We start from the raw sequence: 20525 nt of genomic DNA, 5'->3' as shown, positions 1-20525 counted from the left end.
AGCGCACCATCTTCAGGCCTTAATTGATGCTGAAGGGGTTATCATGATCCAAATATACAATGCATCAGTGACTAACAATTGGTTTATGTAGATTACCTGTAACTGTGATGTCATCTCTCCAACCATCACTTGACTGTATCCTATGTGTTGCACATTTCCTTACTTACATAGGATACAGAGATATGAGATTAGTTGGTTTCTACACAAATACATTTTTCTTTAAAAAATGAAAGGGCTGCTCCAGAATAAGGACATGTGCACAATTCAGTTATTATATTACATAGCTGTATGTCCATAAATATATTTTCTAGTATTAAAAAAAATATGAATGTGCTGGAGCATTTGATAAAAAAAGAACAGTAATGGTTATCTGCTCTTCCTTTTATTTACATACATAACCATTTTATCTTTTATTTGCTGCAACACATTGCTATTAAAAAAATAATAATAATAAAAAAAATATAATAACTGAATTGTGTACATTTCTACATTCTGGTGCAGCCCACTCAATTTTTTTTAAAGAAAAACATATTCAGTTGTGGAAACATTTAATCTTTTATCTTTGTATGCGATGTAAAGAAGCATATCTGTAACATGTAGAACATCTTTGAACTGACACTGTAAGCATAATGTACAGTGGAGAGGATGTACAATAGGGAACAGTGTGCAGACTTTTTACAATTCCACCTCCCCTGTAAGTTCAATCCACAGTTAGAAATTCATGTTTTTTAACCTCAATGGTGCCACATAGGAATGCAGTCTTTTTTGGCAAATTTTGATCATGAAGTCTTCTCGGGTTATCAGTTACAACAAGGCACCTTTCTGTGGTGTTCTCAAAAGCACCTTTCTAAATAAACAATTTTTATCATTAGCAAAAGATGAAACACAGCATACACTGCCCACTGGTTTGCTAGTGAGAAAAGATGTCTGTACTCTTCACCAACACCAGCTATGTAAATAAACAATTCTTCAACTGAAGATGATGATGTGAGCCATCGAAATGCGTAGTGGCCAAATAAACAAGCTACTGATGCAGTGGACTGTTTGTTTTTATTTATCAACACTAGTTGCATTCATAATGTCTTCCTTTATGGACGAAATATTCACATAGTGTGTTAATAAATTTAGTTACTAACCAGCATTATCTTGGTAATTAATGAATTAGCTGAAAATTGTTATCTCTTTCTAATATTTGCTAAATGAAATTATAGAGTAATAGTTTTATATTCAGTAAAAAGTTGTTTTTGTTGCTGTGGTCTTTAGTCTGAAGACTGGCTTTATGAAGTTCTCCATGCTGTTCTATCCTGTGTGAGATTTTTCATCTCTGAATAACTACTGAAACCTCATACTTCTATTTCAAAATCCTATATTCTCTGCTAGACTACACTGTTTATGGTCCATATTTCCTCCTTTCAAGACACTGCCCATTCTGTTCAACTGCTCTTCCAAGACCTTTGCTGTCTCTGACAAAATTACAATGTCATCAGCAAATGGTTGGGTCTTTATCCCTTCTCCATGAATTTTAACACCTCCAAATTTTTCTTTGGTTTTCATCATTGTTTGCTCAATGTACAGATTAAATAATATCTGGGATGTGCTACAACCCTGTCCCATTCCCTTTTCAACCACTGCTTCCCTTTTATGCCCCTAACTCTGGTTTCTGTACAAGTTGTAAATATCTTTTTTGCTTCATGTATTTACTACTGCTACCTTAAGAATTTCAAAGAGAGTATTCCAGTCATCCGGTGGCCTTGTTTTGACATAAATATTTCAGGTCTCTCTCAGTTCTTCTTTCAGAACATATCCCCTCTCTCATTTTCATCTATGTCCTCTTTCCTCTCCATAATAATGCCTTCAAGTTCATTTCCCCTGTACAGACGCTGTGTATATTCTTTCCACCTTTCAGCTTTCCCATCTTTGCTTAGTACTGGCTTCCCATCTGAGCTTTTGATATTAATACTGCTGCTCCTCTTTTCTCCAAAGGCCTCTTCAATTTTCCTATATGCAGTCTCTGTATTTCCCCTAGTGAAATATGCTTCTAAATCTTTACATTTGTCCTCTAACCATTCCTTTTTAGTCATTTTTCACTCTCTGTCAATCTCATCTTTTAGATGCTTGTATTCCCTTTCACCTGCTTTATTTGCTGCCATTTTTATATTTTCAACTTTCAATAAATAAATTCAATATGTCCTGCAGTATCCATGGATTAACAAAAGTTATGGCCTGCTTTATGCAGTTTATGCTACAAAGCATTATTAATTTATTCATTTATAGATAGTTCACATACAGGCCAGCCAGCTAGAAACTAAGCTGATTAAATAAAAAGTTACAATCTGATTTAGTCTCTGCATGTGACAGGCCTATATGTAAACTAACTATAAATAGATAAATAAAATAATATAAAACTTATTAGCATAAATCACATCACTGCTGTAACAATTAGGCAATATTTCCATAAATGAGAACCATATCCAGTTTTTCAACTGTCTTATACATTGCAAAAGTCTGAACTGATTCATGAGCACAGAGCACAGACTGATGGGCTTCAAATATAGCTACCATACCCGAGTCACATGTCTGATTACATTCTGTACAGGAGGACAGACATTTGTGTGACATCTTCTCCAGACAGCAGGAGAGTGGCTGACTATGTTCCACACATGTTTTGGCTACAGTGTCCTCTTTGAAGGCTCTTTCCAGTGTCACAGGAAAAGTGTACACCTCTATAAAGCAGATAAAAGGGAAAGTTAAGGTCATAATTCAGCAGCTATAAGGATTAAAAATTATTTGTTATGTCAGAAAATACCACATTGTCAACTAGAAATTAGAGAAAACTGTATCTTCAAATATTTATTCATTCTACATATATTTAGGGGGCCTGCTAAGCTGTGTCACCCTGTCCAGATGGCTGATATGTGGTATCTGAAATCACTTTATAAAGTTATGTAAGTGCTTAGCAAGAAACAGCTTTTAAAAACAGGAGATGGGTAGTGTAAGAGGAGGACAGGTATCTTATTTCTGAGTAGTGTTTTATGTATAAAAAAAGTAAAAATAATGCTGTCATTAATTTGGAAGTTTTGTTTTGACACCATAGTGCTTTACCATCTTGATGTGACTGGAGGTGGTAAACCTTGTCTTCCTCAGACCTTACAGCTGACTTACAGCTAATTGTAGGGGGACCTACAGTTTAATTTGGACAAAAACTTCAGACATTTCCTGCAGTGGTGACTTCTGCCTGTTAATATGTAACATGTCACATTCCACAACTCTGAAGCCTCTCTTTTATGAAAAGATTTACTAAGCGTTATGCGTGAATGAATGCAGGTGCAAACACAGAGAAGAGAAATGCAATCGGAGACAATAGTGTGGGGATGAAACGCCGAGGAATATCTGCAAAGAACAGTGTTTAGCATGAAAATAGGTAAGCTGGAAAATGTGCATGAAAAAGAATAAAGGTAAGTTTCATATTGAAGCACAAAATAATGTTAAACCACATCAAGTGCCAAACCTCTTCTTTATATTCTTTATGAACACAGATACCATAAGTGAGCCACTTGGATGAGTGAGACCCATATAATGTAAATGTCAAAAGAGACAATATTATGAAAAGGACAGTTGCAACTCACTGTATAGCAGAGATGCGTCTGAGTCACAGACAGGCACAACAAAAAGACAGTGAAACAAAGCTTTTGGCCAAACAGGTCTTCATCAGAATTGGACAAAACACACACACACACACACACACACACACACACACACACACACACACAACCTTAGTCTCTGGCTGCCAAATATCAAAAGAAGAAATATGAACTATGTATCATGACTGACAGAAAACTAATTACACATTATTAAGCAACAAGCAGCCATCATTTACTGGCACATGTTTGTCTTCTTTTTACTCTTAACTGTTTTCTTAAATTGTGACATGTTTCATCAAAATCTACTGGCTCTGTGACAGTGGATGAGCAGTTTACAACAGTGCAGTCTTGCACTCTGCTGGAAAACTATGTGTAAAGGGTTTGATATGAAAGAGCTGACACTGAGGCCACAAATTTGACAACTTACGAAACATGTTCAGTTAGTAATAGTTGCATTCAATATGTTCAAAACAGCATCCATTTGAATTCACATAATCTTCAATATGTTCCTGCTTAAAAAATATCTTAACATCATTTTCCATGATGCTGTATAGGATCTCCACTGTTTTTCCCAGAAAAAGTGTGTACAGAACTGCTGGTCCACTGCCATTGAGTTGACCATTAATAATGAAATGAGTCACAGCATGAGCACACAGTTCAATGTTAAAAAAACATTCATGCATTAATATGCTGTGTAAAATATTCTTTTTTTTTTTTTTGTTGTATAAGAAATATATTCAGTAGACATTTATTCTTAGTTTCCTTCCACATTAATCAAATGGTTCAAATGGCTCTGAGCACTATGGGACTTAACATCTTATGTCACCAGTCCCCTAGAACTTAGAACTACTTAAACCTAACTAACCTAAGGACATCACACATATCCATGACCGAAGCAGGATTCGAACCTGCGACCGTAGCAGTCTCGCGGTTCCGGACTGAAGCGCCTAGAACCGCACGGCCACTGTGGCCGGCTCCACATTAATCACCAGCAAAACTGGTGCACATGAATGGGAACACTGCCTATGTTGATTAAAATTATCAAAGTGGTTATAAAATTTACAGATTGTGTATAGATTTGGACATGGAAGGCAGTAATGAATCGTATAATACTAAAAAGTAACACTTCATATGAAGACACATTAGTCTCTTGCCACGTTTCATTAAATTCAGAAGTTAAAGGATTACAGTGTCAAATTATTTACTAACATATAACAGAATTATTAGCAACTGCCATGGTAACACTAATTTTCAATAAAAAAAATTACTTAAATAATATTGCTTTGTACACATGTGATCATTCTATAAGCACAAAATAAAAATTAAATAGTCACAAGATATTATCTACTGACCTGTGCATGCTTTGATACCCAGTGCCTAAGCACATTAAGCACCCGCATGGTGGCAGCAGTCGACATGACCGACTCTTTCCTGCGATTACGTTCACGGCAGCTGCCAGAGGCTGACCTTAGACTGGCATCACCCACACTACAGCGGCCTCTTATACTGCCAGGTCCTCCATCACCGCCTTTGATTACCGATGGTGGTGAGGTGTGATCCCTGGGGTTACTTGAAGCTGAAGTTGCAATGGCAAACGCAGCTGCTGCTGTTGAAGTACTGCTCCTAGCAAAAGATGCTATACTTCTAAGTACATTTAATTGAAACCTATGTTCAGCAACAAGAATGGGAGTGTACAGATCTAAAGCACAGTGATGAAAGTACAATTCCTTTCTACATTGTTTCATGAATTTTAAAAAAACTGCTGTGAAACAGAAATAGTTAAAAACTGTGTTACTATAAGCTGCATAATAGTTTCATAACAATGTGGTCCAATGTGAAGAAGATAAATTCCAAGTTCACCTCAGTAAAATACATTCCATGTTCACATAAGCAAGCACTGTATGTTCTGTAGAATAATTATTTCTCCTGTTATTTTCTTGATCCTGAAATGCAACTATTAAGTAGAAACACGTAAAATAAAGAAAATACAACCACTCACCTATGGTTGACTCATACATGGCACATAAAATACACAACAGAAAACACTGTTTCCAGTATCTTTCAACCTCTTGCTCTTTCCATAGTAGACGCACACACATTCACACTTAAACCACATAGACGGACAAAGGAATCTGTGTGTACATTTAGGAGTCTGTGTAGCTGTGTGTGAATGTGTGTACTTCTACAAGAGAAAGAGCTGGAGGTTGAAAGATAGTGCAAAGACTGTTCTATGTTGTGTGTTTCTATGTACTGAACATCAATGAACTATAGGCAAGTGGTTGACTTTCCTTTGTTTTATGTATTATTACATCCAGAGATTTCCATTGTTGTTATAATTGTTAAGCAAAACTAACCACTGAGTGCAATTATTTTACAATAATTGAGAATACCATCAATACTGCAATTTTGGTATTTATTTCCTAAAAATGAAAAAAAATTATGATGATAGGATGACAGATAAACTATGTTAAAGGACACCACTGTTTAATTTTAGAATGTGCATACACTCACGGAGATGCATATATTTTGGTGTAGAGTTAATGATATTGTTTGAGGTAGTATCATATGCATAAAATAATAATAATAATACCGGAAACAAATAACAAAAAGAAGGCTGCAATAACCTTGAAATCTCCTTGCAAAGTTTACAAAAATGTGAAAGCCCAATGAGACTCATAAATTAGTCAAAAAAGATATAGCAAAACTCAATTAATTAGAGAAGATCAATGAAATAAACAGTATCAAGAGTTACAATGGAAACAGAAACAGGGCAGTGTTGGGAATGTGTGTTGATGAGGAAAAGGAAATTGTAAATGTTGAAACAATAAAAAGGGACTACATAATACAATAATTAAAAATAGGGGAGGAGTGGAGGGAGCTGCAGGAAAAGATGAAATAAATACAGAAATAATCAAACATGCAGGAAATTCTTTTCATCTAAAAGTTATTCGAAATAGATCATGGGCATTACTGCATGAATGTGGCTATGCATCAAGTCTCATAAGGGCAATCAAAAGTTTAAAACTTGAAACAGAAAAATTAATAAATACAGAAGAGAAAGGACCCATGAGATTAAAATCAATCAAGAAGTGAGATGAGGGGTGTTCTCTTTCTCCTACTCTTGTTAAAATTGCTGTTGACAATGACCTTAAAAATTTACAATCACATAATTATCCAAGAATTAAATTACATAAAAAACATTCATTTAAGTGCATTAATATATGCTTATGATAAACAAATTATTCAAGAAAGGGGAGATGACCTCCACTTGGCAGTACACTGACTCGGACAGATATTCTGGCCCAAGCTACCCGAGCTGGCAGTCATGTGTGCCGGAGGTGTGCTTGCTTGTGTGTGTGTGTGTGTGTGTGTGTGTGTGTGTGTGTGTGTGTGTGTGTGTGTGTGTGTGTCTTTTAATTATGCCTGTCTGCAAGTTAATTGGCCCTCTTGATGGTAAGAAGCAATCTATCCTTTCCTACATTGTTAAAATTTCTTTGTGTAAGGTGAAAGTTATGGCCTTACTCAATTTAGTCAAAAATAGTAATTGATAATGAAGTCACTTTTTAAATATCTGGACAGTGGCACAAGTTATGATTGTGGGGTCATTCATCCTTGAGTGACCATACATCTCTGGCACCAGTGGTGTAGAAGTTCTTGGGACAGCGTAATGTGACTTAAGTGTGAGATGGACAATGCAGCTGACTACACACTCAGTACTAGTGCTCTATTTAATAAACAGTATTCTCATGATGCAGGCGTGTTGTATCTATCGGTGGCATATAACTGCCATAATATCTCAATTCCTATGCTGGTGACTCTATGTCAACCACAAAAATGTGCCAATTCATCTCCAAACATGATCATGCTAACTACGCAGTGACACCGCACCCATCATATGTCACATCACCAGGCACGACATCTACATCAATGGATGACACTCACAGCAATGCAATGAAGGATCAGTGTGGACAATGTGTGAATCCAACTGTGAAAACTGAGTGTGTGGATAATACATTTTTGTAACATAGCCAACAGCGGCATGACACCTCATCAACAATGGTGGCCTACAATGAACCCATTAATCATCTTAAATCCAATGAATCCCACATGCTCCTTCGAGTGCCTTCTCGATTCTAATCATCTGTGCAATGCCATGTTCACATCACCCATGCCTTCCATGCCACACAATGTATTTCAACATTCACAATTTGCCATGCAACAATCAACTATGCATGAACAATCAGCAGCTATCTTTCCTCACACACTTAAGGACATAATGTAACGACCAGTAAATTGACATGTTCAGCTAGTACTCAGGTTGTGGTTCATAATCATTAGCTGCATTTTTCAGAGAACCAGCATTTTCAATGACCAATCGAACCTGGTGGGTCACTCGGAATTAATTTACGATACCATCAAGTTACCTCCAGCAGAGAGTAGATATGAGACGGCCATAGTGCTGTTGTTATAGAGACAACCCCACATGCTAGAACAGCAGCTTCAAGAGGTCATGTACAAGATCAAACTGTGTGATAGTACACCATCATATCTCTGGCACCAAACCTCAGCTTCTCCAGCATTTATATCAGACTCCACACTGTTAAGCCCTGTGGTTGTGAAGCTAGTAATAGACGTACACTTTGCCATGATGAAGAATGAGACAGGGTCTATTGGATAGTGCTTGGCTATGGTTGACAGAATGTTCATTGTCATTTACTATAGGCAAAAACTAACTCCGCCCCAAGGTTTGACTTGGCAGTGCACATGGCAGACCACACCTCTGGTGCTGAACCAATTCATACAGAAAACTATTACAAATGCATGATCTGTAATAATAACATTATAGATCTGGTCATCCCCAACAGAACAGACATAAAAGGCCATGATCATGGCAGATCGCAGCACTCCTTGCCACTTGCACAGCTGTGCACACTAGCACACATGGCAACACCATCACACATCCCACACTGGCTCCAGATGCTGCTTGCTGCTGGTATCATACACAGATCAACAATGATGCACAGAAATGCTAGGATCCCTGCCAGTACCCAGACTCCAGGCAGTAGGCACTCTGGCTTGCAACACCTCACCAAGTCACCTTCAACCCACTATGATGTCTAACACATACACACACACACACACACACACACACACACACACACACACACACACACACACACACCTCAACTGTTGCTCACGAATGTCTCTTCATCTTGGACAAAGCATCAAACCAATATCTATTAATCACCATGGGCTCTGATGTTAGCACACTTCCATGCACCTCCATTCTGATTTTTGAACCTACAGCACTCTCACATTCCAGGCTGCCAGCGACGAACATTAGTCTATATGGCACCCTTGCACTCACAATTAACCTGTCAGACACAGACCAGTGTCCTGGACCTTCCTGGTTACTGACATGGTAGAACCAGTTTTGAGAATCTACAATCTACATCACTGGCTGTTTGCCATATGCCCTACAGTCCATGCTCATTTGCCACATCATGAACGAATGAGTGCAAGCTGTCTCCGCCTCTTCCACATCTCTACAACTACTGCCCTACGTGCTTTCCCTTAGTAGCACCATCGACAACATTCGCTGTGAATGTGCCAAACTTTCAGAGGACATTCTTCACACACACACACACACACACACACACACACACACACACACCAAAGTCATACTGCTTGCAACATGTAGATTCAATTACTATGTACAGAAAATGACGAGATTCGATGTTGCATCACTGCTGTGGCCCTAGAGGCAGCACATGAGCAGCTCCACATAGCAAACCTGCCACCCTGAGGTAGTAAATAGCAGTGCACAGTGTCAGTTAACAGTGCTCCTGACCCAACCACTTCATGTCTATGTGCACAGGCTTGTGCTGTTCATGATGGATCTATGCATTGTATAACAACAGACAGATGCCTAGTTCAAAATAAACCACAACAGTTAGCCCCAACAGATCTACAACTTGCCAAAGCCACAGTTAGTGAAAGCCTGCAAGCAGGAATTGTTCACCCTTCAGATAGTTCCTGGGCCTCCAGAATCAAACATTTTCCCAACAAAGATGGCTCTACCAGATTGTGTAGTGATTACAGAGTCCTTAGTTCCCGTACAGTGCATGACAGGTATCCCATTCCCAACATACAGGACTTTACGCATGTCCTTGTCGGCATTACAATTTTTAGCATGATTAATTGCAAGCATGCATAACTACAAATACTAATACACCTCAACAACATCCAAAGGATTGTCATTATAACTCCATTCAGACTGTTTGTATGCCATACGAGCTTAAAAATGCTGTGCAGACTTGTCAGTGGTTCATTGATGATCTCCTGTTCTGCTTGCTCTTCTGCTCTATGTACCTCGATGACATACTCATCTTCTTTTGTTCCTAGGACAAGCACTCATGGCACGTAAAATGAGCTCTGGCTATACTGCAGGAGGGCGGGATGGTAATTAACTAGGTGAAATCACACCTTTGGCAGGTGAAAATTACATTCCTCAGGCACTCTCTTAACACTACTGGCATCAAACTGACAACTGAATGTGCGTTACTGGTACAAGGCCTTCCTCACCACAAAACATACTGTGACTTAACTATGATTCCTCAGGATTCTCAACTTTCACTACCGACATGTCCCACAGACAGCTGAGTTTCAGATCCCCAAAGGCAGCTGAGTTGCAGATCCCCTAACAAATCCCTTGAAAGACAGAGGGAAAAAGAAATTACCTTCAACTCAGGAATGAGAAAAGTGTTTTTGCATGCTAAAAATTGCCTGGCTTAAGAGCAGTTATGTTTGTACACGACAGACATGAATGACACCACAACTGGAGCAGTTCTTAACCGATTGTTAGTGGTGTGCCACAACCAGTTCAATTTTCCTCCAAGAAATCCTCAGTCATGATATTGAAATGGTCAGTATTTGACTGCAATCTCTGCTGGGCATTATTTCAATGAAGACATCAAAGGTCATCATGTAACAACATTTACAGACCATAAGCTCTAGGCCGATGCCATTCAGAACGTGTCCACAGATGCCAGCCCCCTGACATTTCCATCACTTCAATGTTATTTAGCAATACACGATTAACATCTGACATAGAAATGAACCGAGAGTACCATTGCCAATTATTTCTCATGTCTTTCTGCGATCTCCATACAATTACAAAGTCTTGGCCCAACAGTAAACAAATGATCCAACCATCACTCAACCACTTGCTGATGGGAATACAAGCCTTCAGTTTTAACAACATGCTTTGCTTTTGACATTACTGTGTGATGTCTCTCTGGGAAAACCATAGGCACTGGTTGCCTCAACATGCTACATGAAGTATTTGACAGACTTCACAACCTGAACCTTCCTTGTGCCAGGACAATGTCATTGCTGGCTACAGACCATTTTGTGTGACCTACTGCCAAACGTAACTGTTGGCATTGAGCACGATCCTGTTTACCCTGCCAACAAGGCACAATTGGGTGTCACGCTCAATCTATATTGGGCAACTTTCCCATCCCAATAGCACATTTCAAACACATTCACTTTGACATTGTCAGGCCACTGCTCAAGTTCAAAGGATTTTGTTACATTCTCTCTGCCACTGACAGGATGACTCACTGGGTGGAGCAATATTACGGCGGACCCCATTGCATGGACTTTTATCAAACTATGGATTGTGCACTTTGGGATATGTAACTATATTATGAACAATCAGGGCAGACAGATAAAGTCAGCCCTTTTCAGTGCTCAGTGCTCAGTGCCTCTATGGGACCATCCATATGTGCACTGCTGCTTACCATCCACAAAGCAACAGCCTGGTGGAGAGATGGCATAGAATGATGAAAGCGGCACTTGTGTGCCATGGCAGCTTGGCAGCTCATGGACCAACATGCTTCCGCAAGTCCTATTAGGCTCATGAACTGTATACACAAACAACCTCCAGGCTTCACTTGACAAAGCGGTGTATGGAGAACTCCTTCCACTCCCTGCAAATTATAACCTGCATGCGACTAACATTGGCAAATTCAGTATTCAACAATTGGTATAACATATGAAAAAATCACAAACACCTTATTTGAGACACCACAAAATGTTCAAACGTGGAACTCATGCCTTTGGCATTTTGATTAACAAGGAACTTACCACTGTCTCCCTTAACAGCCTCAAACCGGTGTGGATACTGCAAGACAGACACCCTAGAAGATAACAATGAAGCTCACCTTGACAACCACAACATTGACACATGCAATGCCACATGTGAGGAGCTCACCCTCTACCATGTATACAGCAACTGTCGCGCCTACTTCTTCCTCTAAGAGAAATGACCCAATCCTGCTTTGTGAAAGTATCAACCACAAGATGATCAGTTATGCACACTCCCCCACCATCCATGAGAAATGGTTTATTTGGGTCCTCTGCAAACATCACACACAGCCCAGCCAGTCACGCACATCCATGGCACCACAAACACCAATGCTGCCTGGTGCTCCTGCACCTATCGATGCAGACTAGCCGCCACACTACATAGTGCTCCGCACTTCTGATCAGGGGCTCTGTAGGGACATTTGTCCTCGGGCAACCAAAAATCTTTGGCAGAAGCGGGGTGGATACTCTTTGGGACAGCGCAACCTGACTTCAGCACAAGCTGGACAACTTGATTGACTAGATGCCCTGTACTAGTGTTCAGTTTAATAAGTAGTACTCTCGTTATCCAGGTGTGTCATCTCTACTGGTGGCTTATCACTTCCATAGAATCCCCTTCCTACATTATTATGGTAGTGATACAAATGAAAAACTGCAGAAATTTCAAGCAATATGCAGAACAATAAACTGAACACTTAACTCCAAAATACAAAACCCAAAAGACACAAAATTATTTATAAAATTGTGGCGATACTACAACTGTTGTAAGGCAATAACAACTGGATCAGTAAAAAGAAAGATTTCAGCAAAATTCAAGCAGTGGAAATAAGGTTCTTGAGAAGAATACAGAGCAGCACAAGAGCACACCCTATAAAGAATGAAGTTGTTTGAAATGAATATCCTACATATGTCGTTAACAAGAAAATAACTGAATACAGTGAGAAGTTGAAACAACGGATGAACAGAATGGGAAGTGAAAGATAAGCCAAGAAAGATCCTGAACTACAACACAAAAAGAAAGAAAGGCTGAGATCGACCAAGGAAATATGGAAATAAATTTTGTGCAGATGGAACATGCAGATGTAAAATCCATGAATGTAAGACAATGATGATGGTGTGGAAGACAAAATGACCAACTCATTGAGAAACTTGTCCCATATCCAGATTCGTTGTCACCCATGCCAGAAGCAGCAAAACAAATTATTTCACGTGACTCTTTACAGTCTCCCAGTGGATTCACTTGATATATTCCTCCCAGGTCTGCCATTGGATCATGTTTTGTGTACAGCACAATATTTCCTCAAGGCAGCTGTTCAACTTTGTCAGTTTGTTGCTGTTGGCAAGTAGTAACTGCAAGTGTCCACATTGCAATGGTCAGTAAGGAGTCCTATGAATGTTGTGCACACATGATTGAGTTGCTTGCATATGGATGATGGTAGCACCTTCAGAGCCTTCTGTGCATGTGCCAGGTGATCAGTGTTGCCAATGAACATTGCTGTGGACAAGAGCCAAACCAAACTTGTCGCTAGATAGAATCTCCGCTATAATGTGGTGTAAATGTAATTAGGAATTAGTTTTTCTCTATATTTGATGGTGTCAGGCATACTTAACTGGAATCTTCAGTTGCTGTTTAATACGTGATCTGGGTTTTGAATGTGTATTACTGCCTTTATCACAAAGTCCCAAAAGATGAAAGTGGGGATATAATCTGTCTCTGCTCAAACATTATCCAGTTTCCTGAACTGAGGCAATGCTCTCCTATTGCAGAGTTATCCTGTGGGCCTACACATGTATGATGATGGTATTCATCACATTGTTTGGACACATATCACAAGTGTGGATAATATGCATCATTGCACAATCACAAGCAATCTTGTATCCACCTAGACTCCTGAGGTGTAGATTTTCTTTGATGGGACATAACAAATTCCCCAGTTTTGCCAAGGTATGAAAGACACATCGAATGTGTGTCTGTTGAGGACTCTTCTGATACTTGAGGAAACATCACCAAAGCACAACAAGAAAACTTTGATAGTAGCTGCTTTGATTTCTTCATTTTATTTTCGTGGTCGGACTTGTTTTGACTCAAATGCATGATGAATTTGTCTTTTAGAAAAAAATCTGATACAATACTAGCATCAAAATGAGAAAATGGAAGCTGGATGAAGAATGAAATCAATGCAAATCAATAAAGCTGCAGTAAAATCACAAATACAATCAACAAATCATCATTAAACTTTCATGGTCACATGCATAGAATGAATTATGCACACATAAACAAAATTCTGAACTTAACTTCACAGATGAAGAACTCAAACAACTGGTTATTAGAACTTAATTCAAACCTGAAAGAAACTGATATGCATGCAGGAGACTTTCAGGACAGAACAAAATTTGGAACCATAGTTAACAATGACCATTTTTCTTAGAAGCCTCTTTGACAAGCTACAGAATGGACAGAAAACTTGAACAAGGAACACAGAAAATGGCTGGCTTATCATGAGGAAAAAAGAAAAAAAGAAGCATTCAGTGTAAGTTCAAATGAATTCTTCAGTTGGGAGAAATAAAAAATCTTTTTCTGCCCCAATAGCAAAATATCAATCCTTTATCTGGCATTAGTCTTAGGTACAACTGTAGAGATAAGAGAGAAGGCTAAACAGTTAAAAAAATAAAATGTAGTTACTGACTAATGAAGGTACAGCATAATGTACAGAAAGTTCTGGTTGAGGCTTACCAAAAGGCAGAAGTGGGGCTGCGGTGGGGTGAGGGATGGAGAGAAGCGGGAGGCAGACAGCTGGGCACGCGGTTTCACACACTCACAAATGGGGGCGTGAGACAGCAGCACACAACTAGCTGCTAGCTGACACGAATTTGGTGGGGTTACTGGGACAGAAGGGGGGCGGGAGGGGGGGGGGGGGGTACACACACACACACACACACACACACACACACACACACACACACACACACACAAAATTGCATGGGGTGACAGTGAGTTACCTTAGGTTTAGACCAGGGAGGTTAGGGGAGTGAAGGATGTGCTGCAAGGAGAGCTCCCATCTCTACAGCTTAGAAAAGCTGGTAGTGGTGGGGAGGGTCGACGTCACGAGTTGCGAAGCAGACATTGATATCTTGCATGTTGTGCTCTTTTCCATGTTGTGCCACTGGGTGGTTCACCTTGTTTTTGAAAACAGTTTGACAGAGGCCATTCCCATCTGGATCCTCCCCACCACCACCACCACTAGCTTTCCTGAGCTGTGCAGATGGGAGCTCTCTTTACAGCACCTCATTCACTCCTGTAACCTCCCTGGCCTAAACTCACTGTCCTCCCACCTGACTGTGTGTGTGTGTGTGTGTGTGTGTGTGTGTGTGTGTGCCCACCCCTGACCCAGTACCCCCGCCCAGTTCATCTCAGCTAGTTGCTTGCTGCTATCTCGTGCCATAGGCTGTGAAATCTTGTGCCCTGCCATCTGCCACCTTCCCCCTCTAACTGCACTCCTAGCTCACCAACAGACAGCTCCCCACTCTTCCACAAGCCACTAGACACTTCCCTCAAACCCCCTCCTTGCCTCCCACCTCTCTCAATCCCTCACACCACACCTCTCTGCATCCCCACATCTCTCCAGTTACTCAAACACTCACTACGGGCCAGGAAAGAGCAGGCCGTCAACTGAGCACAATGTAGGGAGAAAGGCACGTACATATGTGTGTGTGTGTGTGTGTGTGTGTGTGTGTGTGTGTGTGTGTGCGTGCGTGTGTGTGTGTGTGTGTGTGTGAGAGAGAGAGAGAGAGAGAGAGAGAGTGTGTTTTTGTGTGCACGTTTTTCCTTCAAGCTTGAAAAAGGAAGTTCATTCCGATAGCAAAGCTCTGTATATTTTGTTTGTGTATCTACCAACGATACAGTCTGTGATGAAGCAAGCTGGGATCTCTTTACTTCCTCTCTTGTTTTGCCATCTGCCTCCTCAAATTCATTTTTTCATTTTTGACTAATTACCATTAACATACATAAGTATAATCTGCACTTTCATAAAAGAGAGAGGTTGGCCCTCAGTCTTAAGAAATGTAGCACCAGCTCTAATTATGTACTTAGTTTTGTGCATGTAATCAATTCCCTAATTTATTTTGACTATTCCCAGTTAACATCTTTTGTTATAGGGTGAAAATCAGTAATTTTTTCCTGAATTAAATGCTATTGTTGGCTTAAATTCTGCACTAATTATAAGCATTTGGAAGAAGAACTGTTGTGAGGATATATAAAGGCCTGATTTTTGGTCCCGAGGCAGCCAGTCCATGGCCGATTTTCAGACAGGAAGTCTATATCAGTTATAGTCATGCGTCAACTGAACAGTGGAATTAGTGTAACATAAATGGGCCGTGTGTTAAAACAGTGACAGTGTCTGTTCAATTTATTTGAGAAGTAGTGAACTGCGTGGTTAGGTATCTACTGCTCATAGATGTTCAACAGCAAACTATTGTAGCAGTTATGCTGATGTTTGCCTGCACACTATTAATGTAGCTTGTCAAAAGTTAACCAATAGTGAACTGGCCATATAAGTAATTAATATTGGGGGTTGTGAACTGAAAGTAAAGGACTGTGAAATGCAACTGTGCAACTACATCATTTACAGTAGTCAGTGTTGAAATTCCACCCCCACTTTTTTGCCAGTGTAACAATGTAGTATGTCAACACTGAGGTCTATCAATGAAGAAATAAAGCAGGCAAATGTCACAAGTGCTTCTGCCTTAAGGTGAGTCATCTCCTTTATTCCTAAATAGAAGGTATACAATAAATCTTTAAACTCAGTTAAAAATTAGTGTTTGTTGTAGACTTAAAACAAGTCCAGTGAAAATATCAAAATGGAGAGTAAGTATTTCAAATAACATATCACTGATAGATAGGCAATCATAATGGCACTTTAATTTACTAGTTAGCACATTGCTAGTGACTATAACAAATCAGTATACTGCACTTGACAACTGACTGCAACAAGTTCAGAATATAACACACATAAAAAGCTTCATTAATGAGAATATTATGAAAAGAAAAGATTGCAACTCACCTTGTAGAACAGATGTTGATTCGCCAAGAGAAAACACAAAAAGATTGTCATACATGATGAGCTTTTGACCAAAGGCCTTTTTCTAAAGTACATACACACATGACCAATGTCTCAGGCTGCCCCGGCTGGACTGCAAGCAACTGCACTTGATGTGAGGAGCAATCAGGGTGATGGTGGTGAGGAGGAGGCTGGGGCAGGGTGGGGGAGGAATAGCAGGGTGGGGTGGGGCAAGGTAAAGTGCTGCTTGCGGGAGCATGCATGGACATTGTGGAAACAGCGTAGTGCAGCTAGGTGCAGTTGTGAGGTCTGACAGAGGGTTAGAGTGGAAAAGGAGAGCTGAAGGGAAGGGGAAAAAGACTAGTGGGTGCATTGGTGGAATACAAAGCTCTATAGTGCTCGAAAGGGAGTACGAAAAGGGATATGTGACTAATAAAGGTTGGGACCGGAGGGTTATGGGAAATAGGATATATTGCAGGGAGAGGTCCCACCTGTGCATTTCAGAAAAGCTAGGTTTGGTAGGAAGGATCCAGGTGACAGAGGCCGTTAAGCAGTCACTGAAGTGAAGAATGTTGTTTTGGCAGTGTACTGAGGAACCAGGTGGTTCAGAAGTCTGTTAAAATAGTTTTTCAGTGGTCATTCATGTGGACAGACATCTTGTCAGTTGTCATGCCCACAAATAATGCAGTACAGTGGTCGCAGCATAGTTTATAGACTGCAAGATTGCTTTCACAGGTAGCACTGCCATTGATTGTATAGGTGATGCTTGTGACTGGACTGGAGTAGTTGTTGGAAGTTGGATGAATGGGACAGATCTTTCATCTAGTTCTATTGCAGGGATATGAGCCATGAGGCAAAGGGTATGGAGGAGGGGTGGAGTATGGGTGGATGAGGATAATGTATAGGTTTGATGCGTGGTAGATTACAACTGTGGGAGGGTTGGGAAGGATTGTGAGTAAGATAGTCCTCATTTCAAGGCACAATGAGTGGTAGTCCAAACCCCAGCAAAAAATGTGATTCAGTTGCTACAGTCCTGGGTGATACTGAGTCATGATGGGTGTGCTCCTTCGTGGCCAGATGGTTGGACACTGGGAGGTGGGAGGTGACTGGGGAGACACAGCACAGGAGACCTCTTTCTGTAAAAGTTTGGGAGGATAATTTAGGTCTGGGAAGGCCTCAGTGAGACCCTTGGTATATTTGTAGAGGGACTCCTCGTCACTACAGATGTGATGGTCATGGATGGCTAGGCAGTACGGAAGGGAATTCTTGGTAAGGAATGGATGGTATCTGTCGAAGTGGAGGTATTGCTGGCAGGTGGTAGGTTTGAAATGGACGGATGTATTGATATAGCCATCTTTGAGGTGGATATCAACATTGAGGAAGGTCAACAATTAAGTGGATGAGGTTAATGTGAAGCAAATGGAGAAAAAAGTGTTGAAGCACTGGAGGGATATGGACAGAGTCCAGATCATGAAGATGTCATCAATGAATCTGAACCAGATAAGGAATTTGGGATTCTGGGTGATTATGAAGGATTCATCTAGATGGCCCACAAATAGGTTGGCATACGATGATGCCATGCAGGTGCCCATTGCTGTCCCATGGATTTGTGTGCATGTGATGCCTTCAAATGACGAGTAGCAATCTTTCCTTTTCATAATTCTGTCGTTATTCCACTCTGGGTTTTCCATTAACATATACCACTGCTAAACAAGATCAATCTACATGGCTCACTTGTAGCTCAGACTGCAATATGTTACACCTCTATTGTACAACATGGATGAAATAAAATACTAAAAACATCTGATAAACAAAACTGCACTTGAACTATCTATATATACAGAAAGAAGTACATAATAGTATCTATCATCAAGGAGGTTACATGCACATAAATGAAATGAAGTATCAGAAGTATTTATGAAAGAACCATATTTATAGTATAGTGAATACATGTTCTACCAGGGTACCTTATGGATTGTCGTCTTTGATTTTGTTCATACTTTTAGGACTTGAAAACAGTGCAACACAATTAAATAGAGAGAGAGAGAGAGAGAGAGAGAGAGAGAGAGAGAGAGAGAGAGAGCGGAGGGGATGGAGGGAGGGAGGGAGCAATAGATATGAAGAAGAGGAGGAGGAGAATAAGAAGAATGGAAGATTGAAGATCAGAAGATTTCCAAGTGCTGATACGTACAAATTTTCTGTACTCATAATTTATTAACAATTTCTTCAGTAGCTGAGTGCTTAGAGTAAAAATCTCTTAACTGGTTTGAATCTCATTAATAGCATTTCTCTTTAATCTGGTAATTGGTTCAGATCTCACTAGTAGCATTTCTCTTTACTTTTATTGAAATACTCATCTTTATTAACAAGTACGTGATTCCATGTTCAACTGAGCCTGAGAATTCATAAAATTTTATTTACAATTTAATTTATCTCACAGTTTTCTGATGCTAGAAAATTCAGTTTTACTGTACTGAAATAAATTATTGATACTATAAAATTACTGAAGACAAACAACTGTATGGGGAACAATACGTTTTCGTATGTTGAGAGCTACTTCAATTTAATTATATCCATTGTTGTTATTGCAGTTAAGTTTCAAGAGCAGAATCTTATCTTATGGACAAACTTCAATTTTTAAAGAAAGGTAAGTTATTATGTCTATAGTCATGTGGAAGAAACGTCCTGTTTTCTTTGGAAATTCTCCCACTGGCTCATGTAAATGCCTAACCACTTTACACTGCTGACATGCTACACACATTCTCGCCTCTGGCTACAGTCTTTCTTTATACTGGGCCACACAAATCTCTTCATCACTAGTTTAATGCTAGTTTTTCACTGCGATGGGTGAGGTTACGTATAGTGTCAAAAACAGCTCTTCATAGTTCTCCATGCATAAATGGTCTGGGTGTGAGTCTAGATGCATCACACCAAATAAGGTCCTTAGCACTTAATTACTGCACTTGCTTAAGCTGTAGGGTAGTTGACTTGTTTTGCAAATATTCTTGCAGCTGTTTATCTGTAGGTTGCACTGCATTTTAAATAATGGTATAAGAGATCTTCGTAATACTTGGAAAAAAAAAATCAGCTACTTCATTTTCTGCTGCTCTTGTTATATGACTTATGTCTGTTGTAAACTAACCTGTAAATTCTAATTGGCAAAATTGTCAGGGAGAACAATCTTCCTTCAGTTTTCTAGAAGAATGCATGATCAGTTTGTGATTCATATACACTATGAATGGTTGGGCCTTCCCTTAAGAATGAAAGTTCTGCACAGCAAACAGTTCTCACTTGTATGTGCTCCAGCTGGTCTTAGCCTCTCTCAACTTATGAGAGAAAAGACCTAAAGACTTCCAACTTTTCTCAACATACTGGGGGAGAGCTGTGTCAATCATGTGTTCACTAAATTCTACTACTACAACTAATGGCAGGTCCCAAATGGTGTGGGACAAGAGATCTGCTTTTTGTAAGCTTGCTTATATGTTTTCAAAGGTGTGCTACATCTCAGGCATCCATGGCAGGGGATGGTGCCCCTTGGAACTGTTATGGCATTGCTGCCATGAGCAGTGCCTGTATCTCCACTGTTAACAGTAGATATCATTGGTAGAAGTTAATGATCTCGAGGATTATTCTTAACTGCTGGATATCCAAAGGGTGTGGTATGTCCTTAAGACAT

General features: G+C 39.8%; 1 protein-coding gene across 1 annotated transcript in view; it reads right to left on the bottom strand.

The window, feature by feature from the left end:
• LOC126413258 (ras-specific guanine nucleotide-releasing factor 2-like) overlaps window positions 1-20525 on the bottom strand; it is a 1992910-nt gene that overhangs the window by 320120 nt on the left and 1652265 nt on the right. Inside the window, 1 exon segment of the mRNA XM_050083160.1 lies at window positions 4994-5264. Coding sequence (XP_049939117.1) covers window positions 4994-5264 — 271 coding nt within the window.

Source organism: Schistocerca serialis, chromosome 7 (assembly GCF_023864345.2).
Source record: "Schistocerca serialis cubense isolate TAMUIC-IGC-003099 chromosome 7, iqSchSeri2.2, whole genome shotgun sequence".
NCBI classification, from domain to species: domain Eukaryota; kingdom Metazoa; phylum Arthropoda; class Insecta; order Orthoptera; family Acrididae; genus Schistocerca; species Schistocerca serialis.
Note: the sequence above shows the minus strand (reverse complement) of the source record. Positions and strands in the feature narration are given on the sequence as shown.